The sequence below is a fragment of the Dromiciops gliroides genome, chromosome 5 (assembly GCF_019393635.1).
Source record: "Dromiciops gliroides isolate mDroGli1 chromosome 5, mDroGli1.pri, whole genome shotgun sequence".
NCBI classification, from domain to species: domain Eukaryota; kingdom Metazoa; phylum Chordata; class Mammalia; order Microbiotheria; family Microbiotheriidae; genus Dromiciops; species Dromiciops gliroides.
In genome coordinates, this window is record NC_057865.1 from 251,693,906 (window position 1) to 251,705,666 (window position 11,761).

Here is an 11,761-nt window from a genome sequence, read left to right on the forward strand (position 1 = left end):
AAAGAAGCTAGGAATACCCAAACATGGGAACCAAAAACAGGGTTTTTGTGGGGTAACAGAACAAAAAGGAACCAAAAGACTTGCTCTGGAGTCAGGTGCAGAAACTACTAACTATTTAATGTAAGTGAACCTTTAACAAAAACTATAGAACTGCTCCTCAGTTAAGTATAGACACTACTTAACTCTAAATAGAAACTGCTTAATGTAGGTGGACCCCTTTACATAATAACAAAGTCCAGGGAGTAAGGTGGGGGATCATTTTGCTTGGGAGAAGGTCTATAGATCAATCAAGAGTCTGGAACTGACAAAGATTGGTTAGACCTAAGCAACTCATTGGCCAGGGAAGGGGGACTGGATGAGGAATCAATCTGTTCTCAGTAAATTTGTAGTAATCAAAAACTAGGGATTCTAAGAGTCTGAGGTGTGGAGGAAGTTTGTGGGCTGATGGATTGTGTAGGTATGTTAACTCCAATTAGACAACTGATTGGATTTGGAGAGTGAAGAACAAAGAAGAGTCAGTGGTGTTGACTAAAGTTGTACACTTGGGTGACTGAAAAGATGGTTGTACTTTTGACAAAAATAAGGAAGTTTGGAAGAGGAATGAATTTTGGGAAGAAGAAAATAATTTCTTACAAGATTGAGAATGCCTCTCCAGTGAGAAAATGTCCATAGAGAGTTGGTGATTGGAGATAGATCTCAATTCAGGTACATGGTGGAATGTGTAGATCCTGGAGTCCCCTGCATAGAGCTGACAATTAAACCCATGGGAATGCATGAGGTTACAAAGATCGAAGGTGTCAACAGAGAATTGAAAGGCCTAGGACAAGTCCTTGGGGTGCACTTAGAGTTAAGGGGTAAAACATGGATTATAATAAAGGAGATGAAGAGGAGCCAGACATGTAGATTGAGAGCCAAGAGATCACAATGTGTACAAGAAAATACAGAGAGGATGTTCTACCTGGAAATCTTTTGAGTGTCCCCATTGCCTAATGTGAAAAAATAATTACTAATAATGGATTTCTTGGGGGACCCAGAGATCACTTTCTCTCCTCCCCCTCCACCCCACCCCATTCCTGAAAGTCCAGTTCTCCTAGAGAAAGTTTATCAAATCTCATCTGGGATAAACCTAAGGGAACAAAAGGAATGGCTATAGGTTCTTTTGTTTAGATCAACAACAGACTGATAGACTGATGGGATTAAACCACACCTATACAATTTAATTTGCCTTAAGCAACTTGAGTGAGAGTCTCTTGCTTTCTTTTCCCTGAAGTCATTTCAAGAGTTCATTTTAATGTAAACCGCATTTAAGTCATGTCAACAAATGGAATTGAATGATGCTAATCTATTAGCTTTGATCAATGTATAATGATCCACCTTTATCAAAAGAGGATAAAAATCCCTGGAAGACGTCAAGGAGAGTCTTCTGGGGCTTTTAGGGTGTCTCCTGGGCTTTTATCTTGGTTCTCAGAGACCACATAGTCTCTGTCTCTGTCTCTATTTTACTCTCTTGGGTCTCCTTGAGACCATGTGCTGTCTCTTTGGAAGACAGCATGGGTCTTTGGGGGCTTTTCTCCTGATTGGACTAACTGGCATGCTGAAGCTCTCTCCCTGAATTCTCTACTATGTGGCTTGAGACCATGAGAAGTTAGGGAGACACATTGCCACACATTACTGGTATAATATTAATAAATTAATATAAACTTAACTGATAAAAGTAGCAATTTAAGAAGAAGAAAAAAAAAAACACACACTACCAAGTGAAGTTCCTGCTCCTTTGTTTCAAGTCTTTCTACAATGTAGTGCCACCTTGCCTTTATAGTCTTAGTTGTGTTTCTACCTTTCATGTATGCTGTGCTTCAACTGAGTTCCTCCCTTCCTCCCCTCCTTCCTTTCCTCCCTTCCTCTTCTCTCTCCATTCCCTTCATCTTCTTCCTCTTTTCACATAGGGAATCAAATCTTTACTTGGTTGCTCTGCACAAAGTAACATAAATTTTGATTGCTGAAACCTTGCAAGATGTCTTGGGGTTTATGGACTAGATTTCTTTTTAAGGACCATGCCTTAAACCCAAATCACTCTGGCTCTCATTGATAAGCCAACAAACAGTAGTTCACAGCCCAATCCTCATTTTGTCATTGACTGGGCTTTGATGGCTCAGAGTGAGTATGAATAGCAATTATTTCTGTTTTGGTCAGAAACCCTGAGCGTCTTCCCCTCCCAGATTGATTTTTTTTTTTTTTTGACTAGGTAGAAGAGGCCATTCTTTGACTCATTTCTTACCTATCCTTAATCATTGGATAGGCTTTACTTCAGACACACTGAGACCTGGGAAAGAAATTAGTTCAAAAAAATCTCCCCCTGAATCTGGGGCCATCTCCAGTCATCCTTCTCTAAATCTTGCCACTCAACACAGATGGTGCTGGAGGAGAGAGTGAGGCTGGTGACTTTGCACAAGCCTTGCCACACTTAAATCCAATTGACTTGCAAGTCATGACTTCACCTTCCGGATGCCATGGTCCTCTTCAAGAATGAAGGATAAAGGGGCAGCTAGGTGGCTCAGTGGATAAAGCACTGGCCCTGGATTCAGGAGGACCTGAGTTCAAATCCATCTCAGACACTTGACACTTACTAGCTGTGTGACCATGGGCAAGTCACTTAACCCCCATTTCACTGCCCCCCCCCCCAAAAAATGGAACGACAAACAACAACAATTTCTTACAACCTGCCATCACCTTGGGAAGGACCTTAGTTCTGTCCAGAGTCCTGATGTCAGGTTACCAGTCCTACTTGCAAGATAAGAACTAGGAGAAAAAGGCTGGTGTGGGTGGAGAGAAGCAGCAGTGATGTCAGGGAATGGAACAATAGCAAACAAGGGGCAGCAAATACCAGAGTTTCTCTTCCAACAATCTCAGAGCCTAGCCCTGCCTACTTTGGACCCTTGTAATTTATAGATGAATTTAATAAGGAAGGTAATTTTTACAGTAAGGAATGTTCACTTTAACCTAACTAAGACCTCCCATTGCCATGCCTTTTTTTTTTTTTTTGGTCATGCCTCTTATAAAATTTGCCTGCATTGTGTTTTGTATTGCAATTACCTATGACTTACTTTCCTAATAGGTCTGTGATTATAGGGAGCAAAGGTACTCTAAACTTTGTATCTAGTCTACTTTCTCCCCAACCTTGTAGCACAAAGCTATATATTCATTATCAGATACTTAAGAAATGTTTGAGTATGGATTTCTTTCTTTCTGGGGAGGTGGGGGTGTGATGAGGCAGGGCAATGAGGGTTAAGTGACTTGCCCAGAATCACACAGCTAGTGTGAAGTGTCTGAGGCCAGATTTGAACTCAAGTCCTCCTGAATCCAGGGCCGGTACTTTATCCACTGTGCCACCTAGCTGCCTCCTGAGTATGAATTTCTTGAAATTCCTCTCTAGCACAGTATATATGGCTATAGTACCAAACTGATTATTAAATGGGGATTTTTATATGTTTATTCAACATCCATATTGGCCAGAGTACCAACTAACTTCTGGAAATTTTCTTTTGTTTGGATGTTGTAACAACAAATGATAACAACAACTGACATTTATATGTTATTTAAGATTTGCAAATAACTTTACATGTATTAGTTCATATAGTTTTTATGGTAACCCTGAGAATAAAGTACAACAAACAGTTCTGTGTTATGATGGAAAAACTGAGGCTTAGAGAGGTAAAGAGACTTGCCTATAGTCATATACCTAGTAGGGGGCAGAGGCTGAATTCAAGCCTAGATATCTCCCAACTTTAAATTGGGTGTTCTGTCTACTCTGCCTCTGCAAATTAAGAAGTGAACTGTTTAATATTCTCCCCCCCCCTTTTTTTCTTTGCTGGGCAATGAGGGTTAAGTGACTTGGCCAGGGTCACGCAGCTAGTAAGTATCAAGTGTCTGAGCGGGATCTGAACTCAGGTCTTCCTGAATCCAGGGCCAGTGATTTAGTCACTGCACCACCCAGCTGCCCCCAACAGTTTAATATTCTTAACTATTTGGGTATATACCTATTATTAATGGTGGATAACAAGGAGGTATATCAATTTTTTTTTTTTTAGTGAGGCAATTGGGGTTAAGTGACTTGCCCAGGGTCACACAGCTAGTAAGTGTGTGTTAAGTGTCTGAAGCTGAATTTGAACTCAGGTACTCCTGACTCCAGGGCCGGTGCTTTATCCACTGGGCCACCTAGCTGCCCCGGTATATCAATTTTTTGAGGCAATTGGGACCATTTAATTAATTATGGATAGAATTGCTTCATTCATACTTTCAATAAGGGAAATAGTTCCTGAGATATGGGTGGGAAGAAAAGTCTCTTTCGCAATTCTTTTTCCTATCTCTTTTCTGATACTTCCCTCTCCTTTTCTCCCTTAGAACAAATGTCACAAATGAAGACTAGTGATAGAATTTCCAATTGTTCTGTGCACTTATGTGAAAAATGATAGTCCTGTGGCCTGGAAGGAGTTAATTTTACCAACTTAGTGTAACTGTCCGTTAACCTTCTTTTGGACCCTCACAAAAATAACCTTAAAAAATAGGTGTCAGAAGCTCTTAATGCCCTACATACAATAAATTACATCAGATGTTTATGGCAACAGTCTTCTGACTCACTTTTATAAAAGGCACACACTTGCTATGAAAAATGCCTTAGGAACAGCAGTACTGTCAAGGAACCATAATTTAATTTTAGTAAAGGAGAGACATTTCCAAATGTTCTTCCTGGCAGTGTCTGTTTCAGTCTTGGTCTTGGTCTCAGTTTCTGTCCCAATCTTTGATTCTGGATCTGTTTTCCTATCATATTTGCTCTCTCTGTGTGTCTCTGCCTCTGTCTGTCTGTTTCTCTTTTTCGTTGTCTCTGTCTCTCTGTCTTTTTGTCTGTCTCTCTGTTTCTCTTTTTCTTTGTCTCTGTTTTTCTCTTCCTCCTCCCTCCCCTTCCTCAAGTTTTTCTCTTTAAATGATTTCCCTTAAGATTATTTTAGCTTAAACAAAAAAGTTAGAAAATATTGTTGAACTTCTATCTTCTTAAGCTGTGCTTTAGTTTTTTGCTGTTCTTTGGTGCAGTTTGGATATCCCAGGGAGTCACAGAGGATGTAGGATTTGCTGGTTAATTGCAAAGGGAATTAGGGTAATGAATGCAAATCCCCAAGATTGTTCAACCCAATATATCTTGCTTTAGGCAGTGAGAAGAGATCCAAAGTTAACCCCAAGTGTAGTCAGTACTGTTTAAACTGACAGAGAGAGCATATTTATTTGAACAGAAGCATCATCAAAGACAGCCTATGTGCAAAGAACCTGCTAAGCACAGTAGAGTGGCCCTTAAAGAATCATTTATTTTTAACAGTATGTTTAAATGCCAAATTATTCTTCACTCCCTTTAGTGAATAATAGTTCCTATAAAAATGGTTTGATCTTTTTCATGAGGAACTGGTGTTTTAGATGTTTATTTTCTGCTGCATTAACTTAGTGATTTGTTTTCCATGAATAGAAGACATATAGAGTTCTGGCAAAATCATCCTAGGTTAAAAATAACAATGGTCCCTCTGTTCGGAGCCCATCTGAAGATTTGGAAAATATTCTGCAAGGTACAGTTAATGAAAACAGGAGAACAATTCAGCTGTCTTCTAGCAGATATTAATCATTAGTTTCTACTTTTAAAATGCTCGAAATTTATATGAAACATGAATCTAAACAATTCAACTTGTTTGCTATCTAATTAAATTAATTATTGTCAACATATCAAATACTGGAATATTATTTTATTCACTCCCACCAAATCTCTATCAGAATTTTTTGTCCATTTTAATGTTTTTCCTATGAATATAATATATGCACCATTCTCCTTGTTCTTCTTTCCTCTTCCTCCTCCTTCTTCTTTTTGATATTTATGTAAAGATCTTAACAGATTTCTTTGTTTTCCTAACAACACCAAAAAAGCTAAGGAATATGACTTACTTTCCCAGAGTGGAAACTTTGTCCTGTGAGGAGAACAATTTATTATTATTATTAATATTTACTATTCAAAGATTTTCTTTTAGGGGCATTAATCTATATACAACTCGTTATTGCTGGCAAGGAAAAGAAAAAGAAAAAGAAGGAAAAATAAATAAATAAATGAAGAGCTTAATCATTTCATGTTTCAGAGTCTCAAGTTTTCATGTGTTCATGAAAGAAAAGTGATCAGGGGCCTGTTTATGAAGTGAATCATGTAGGGTTCATTTTCATTAGACATAATCATTCAATTTTATATGATTTCTATCCAAAAAATGTTAAATTTAAACAGTTGATGTTTATTGTGATTTTCCCACCTTATATTTTAAAAAGCGAAGTTGATCTTCAGAACACATTGAAAGCAATGGGTGTCTCATAATTTTTAAATGAGAATTTAGCAAGACATGAAAGGATATGTTTTAAATTAATTTTGATTGATGAATTTAATAGAATATTACTATACTGTAAGGAAAGATGAGTATAGAGAATATACATAAGAATGGGATGCCTTGTAAAGATGATGTAAAGTGAGGAAAGTGGAACCAAGAAAATGACAGACAATAATGATTTCAAAAATAGAATTGAAAAGAACTACAAAGAATTCTGAACGTACATTCTCAGTAATGTTAATGATCAAACTTAGAAGAAAAGAATCTGTTTTCCTCCTTTCTTTGCAAAGATGGTGGACCATGGTTTTGAAACATTTCATATATTTAGTTTTGTTGAGCTGTCTTTTTGCTCTCCTCTTTTTTTTTTATTCCTTGTTACATCATGGGATGGGTTATATAGGGATATATTTGGAAATGAAGATTATGTTAAAATGAATAAAAATTAAGAAAAATTAGAAAATCAAGAATAATTACTCAAAGATTTGTCATAAAACTTAAATGAAGGAAGGATGGAAGGAAAAAAAAGCATTCAAGTGCCTACTCTATGTCAGGCATTGGGCTAAGTATTTGGCAAATATTAGCTCATTTGATCACCATATCACTGTGATGTATGGGGCTGTTATAACTGCATTTTACAAATAATGAAACTGAGACAGACAAAAAGTAAGTGACTTACCTGGGATCACACACATCTAGTAAATGTTAGAGCCCAGATTTGAACTTGCATCTTCCTGACTCTAGGCCTAGGGATATATCCATTGTTCCACATTATTTTCTCTAGAAAAAAGAATAATAAGGCAGCTAGGTGTTACAGTGGATAGAGTGCCAGGGGTAGAGTCAAGGAGACTCATCTTCCAGAGTTCTAATGTGACTTCAGACACTTCATAGTTGTGTGAAACTGGGCAAGTCACTTAACCCTCTTTGCCTTAGTTTCCTCATCTGTAAAATGAGCCAAAGAAAGAAATGGCAAACCATTCCATTATCTTTGCCAAGAAAACCCGAAATGGGGTCACAAAGGGTGGGACACAGCTCAAAATAACTGAACAGCAATAACAAAAAAGTATGAAAAGTTGGTAAATTGTAAAGTCTTGAGTAAATATTATTTTATGTAAATGTATAAAAATATTTTATAGAAATTTTATTATTTTCTTGTATTCTTTACCCAAGTTTAAGCATCAAGTATTTGAATATATCAGATTGATTGTCTCTCAGAACTGTACTCTTCTCGTCATCTTGTTCTTTCTCCTAATTTTACACTAGTTTAGGAATTTGTTCTAAAAATCAATGATGTATTCTTCAAAGAGAGTTAATCTGGTAATATCTTCCATTTCAGTAAGTTATCATTTTTACTATGCTAAAATGTAATCTTTTTAAATTTTTTATGATGTTTCCAAGTGTGTGTTTTATCTAACACCTTCTGTGTCTCTTTTTGAAGAAAATATTCATGATATGTGTGTGTAAAGTACAATTGTATTTATATAATTATAATAATATATCATGATTACGAATATAAAATAATTTGACCTCTTCAATGTCATTATCCTGAATCACATTTTCCTCTTTTTTTTTTTGGTTGCTTTTTTCTATTTCTACCATTGCATTTGTTATTGAATATTAAGGTATAAATTGGTTCAGTTTGGTGTCTATCACAATCTTCATAGTGCTATTTACTTCTCATCTTCTGCAACACTTGCTGGTACACTAGAAGCAATTATTTTCTTCTTATTGTTTTGCTTCTATATATGAAAATGCTTCAATATAAAGTGACCATGGGTGCCTTGAAATAATCTGGATGAATGATAAAACAAACTCTGACAATTTCTTTGTGATCGCCCCCCCGAGCATCTTTCTAGTTAGGAATGTCATACACACACTTATGTGTGTTTGTATGTGTATATGTACATAAAGATAGATAGATAGACAGATGGATGTGTTTGTGTATTCAGATTTAATTTTTAGTATTAATATAAATATCAATACCATAGGATTATATATTTAAAACCGGAGAATACTTAAGAGGCAGTTTATTCCAAAATCCCTAATTTTACAAGTGAGGACATTTAAGCTCAGACATATTAAGTGACTTGCTGAACATCACAAATTTAAATAGTGTTTGAGTCAGGTTTTGAACCCAAGTCATCCAAATTCTAAGTCCAGACACTAAGGTTTTTATCTACTATACCATGATCCTTCCAGGAATTTGCATTGGTTATGGATGAGCATCTCTCAGAGAACATTAATACTTATAGATGACTTTAAAACAGTGATTTTTAGAATTTTCTGTTCCCCTTTCTGTCACTCAGCCTCTGTCACTTAAAAAAGCTCAAGGGAACTAGCTGTTCAGGATTAAGGACCATTTTTTTAAAAATCCGTTTCATGGTTTGTCGGATTCAAAGAATTTATTACTTAGTAGTCAGCCTACTGGCAATGAGCTGTTCTGTACTTTGCTAAACTGGTCCTTAAAAACAGATATAGTATTTAGCTGTGACTATATTCCAAATGTTTTATTACTTATCAGAACTCACGCTTCCTTGGCAGTGTCTTTAAAAACCAATAGTCACCTTCACACCAAGGTGAGGCATTGGAATAGGAATTCATAGTAGGATGATAAATAATTAGATACTTTCCTTTCTACTTCTAATTTGTATATACTTCTTATTAAAGAAATTACCTTGAAATTCTTTTTAAATAATTTTTCCAATTAAATATACAAATAATTTGTTAAAATTCACTTTTTAAATTGAGTTTCAGATTTTTTCCCTCCCTCCCTCTCTTACCTTTCCCATCCCTGAGACAGTTGCATACTATGTCACTTTTACTTTTATCCTTCTGATTTGGGGCTTGAGTCTAGGGATCCCTGAAACACTTTCAGTGGATCTGTGAAGGCAAAACTGTTTTCAAAGTTATGAAAAATGTTTTTCTCCCACATAATGATACCCTTTTGGGTATCATAAAAATGTTTGAATTTAAAGAGGTCATAAGATAAAAAAATTAAGAACAATTGGTCTGAAATATGCAAGGAGCTGATTCCCCAAATTAGTAACTGATTGTTTCCTATCTTTTCAGGTGCCTGTCTGTATACTCTCTCCCTTCCTACTCCCCCTCTCCCCTCTCCCCCCTCCTCCTCCCCCTCCCTCCTCTCCTCATCTTGCTCCTCTGCCTATCCTCTCCTCTCTCTTCTCTCCCTTTTCTTTTCTCTCCTTTACTCTTCCCACTCTCCTTTCTCCCCCTCTCCTTCCACTCACTCATGTACAAATATATGATATATTTTATATAATATCATCAATGTATCAGTATATAGTAGTATAATATATATTTTCTATAATGCTTTACATATTATATTATATAAGATGATATATTATATACCATAATTTAACATATGTGAATAATATTATGTAAGGTAATAGAGCTGGAAAAGCTGTCAAGTCCAAATCTTTCATTTTACAGTTTAGGAAATTTGTACTAAATATTTAAATATATTAAGAAATATTAAAAGACATGCATATGTAATAATGACGATGGCTCATAGAGAACTGTAACTTTATAGTTTTTTCAAACCATTTTTTCAGAGCACCTATTTTAATTTGTTTTGTAGTCTCCCCCCTCCATATTTCATTATCAGGTTAATTGTAGCTTAAATTATCCGTTTCATTTATTGTCTTAAGTTGAATAAGATGGGTTAATGTCCAGTGGCATCCTTTTCTTGAACATATCCCTTTTTCCTTAAATGGTTTCTGTTTAATTCTACACTACCAAGAAACAAACTAAAGCTTAAAAATTCAGTGTAACTTTTTTTATGATAAAAGAGGGGGAAAGTCATTTTAGATTTAATGTCAGTGCCTCCCATATTTACTTCTATCCTTTGGTTTGTTTGTCCAGTGTTGCTTGCTAAGTCTCATTTATGCTATGACCTCCTGAACACACACATAATGTTACATCTTCTATGGATGCTTTTATTGAGATTTATTTGTAAAGCACAAAATCCGGTTTTATGTTAAGTAGGTGGGTTGCTGATCTACCAGAATGCCATTCTGCTACAAGGCTTTATGAATTGTTTATAAGTGCCAAACTGGACAATGGAAGCTTTATAGCAACTGCCTAATTAACCATAATAATTCTTGTTAAAATCTAGTAAGGAGCTGTACTATGTAATGAATGCAAAGTATTCATCCTCTTTCCTCCCCATTTTGTTCCTCCCGATCTCATTCTTACTTACTGTGGGGTGAAAAGTCTCTCAGTTGCTTGTCATTTCTTTCTATGTTGCAGATTGAAAATGTTGATGTCTGCCTTAGCTTTCTAGCAGCCAGAGGAGTAAATGTACAAGGTCTATCTGCTGAAGGTAAGAATACTTACCATTATTGATAACGGCGCAATGATTTGGGAAATATCATTTTTGTCTTTCAACAATTTTATAAATAAAAGAAGGTTATTGAGCAACTGTAAAATGCTAAATGAGTTGACTTTTAACACCTTTTAATTTCTTCACAATATTTGAAAAGTATAAAACATATGAATATAAATTGTAAAAATTTAGTTATAAATAATATTTTACATAATGAAAATTTAAAATCAATGAAATCTTATAGGAAGAATAATATTATAATGATATGATTGCAGGGGTCAGCCACATAATAAAAAGACAGGATTCATTGGAAAATAACCTGATGTTAGGGAAGATTGAAGACAAAAGGAGAAGGCGGAAGATAAAATTGAGATAGATAGTGTCATAGAAGCAAGGAATATGAGCTCAGACAGACTTTGGAAGATAGTGGAGCTTAGAAGGGCCTGGCATGTTTTAGTTCGTAGAATCATGAAGAGTCAGACAAGACTGAATGAACAACAACAGAGGAAGTAGACAAAAGGCTGGTGTATTTGATATTGGAAACAATCATTAATTAAACACTTCATACATAGCAGTGACAGCATTATTGTCATATTAAATGGTAGCTGGCCTAAGTTCTCTAAATGTGGTAATATGGAAGGAAATACATTAAATGTGAATTTGGAGTTGTATAGTTTTAATTTAGATCAGAGGATGAGAACAGGTAAATGTGGAGATTAGAACGCATAGATGATAAGAAAGCAAAGGGTGTATGGATCAGCACAGAAACTGGGAGTGCTTGCCTCCTTCCCACCCTCCCTCCCTCTTTCCATCCATCCATCCATCCATCCATCCATCCATCCATCCATCCATCCATCCATCCATCCATCCATCCATCCATCCATCCATCCATCCAATCAGTTTACTAGTATGTGCCAGGAACTGTGACAACAATGAAATGGTCTATGTCTTCAAAGAGCTTATGATATCTTTGGCAATACAACCTGCATACCTCTAAATATTTAAAACTACAAAG

General features: G+C 35.9%; 1 protein-coding gene across 1 annotated transcript in view; it reads left to right on the forward strand.

Moving 5' to 3' along the window:
• NAV3 (neuron navigator 3) overlaps positions 1-11,761 on the forward strand; it is a 1,098,011-nt gene that overhangs the window by 800,186 nt on the left and 286,064 nt on the right. The window contains 1 exon segment of the mRNA XM_043966554.1: positions 10,671-10,743. Within this exon segment, the coding sequence (XP_043822489.1) occupies positions 10,671-10,743 (73 nt within the window).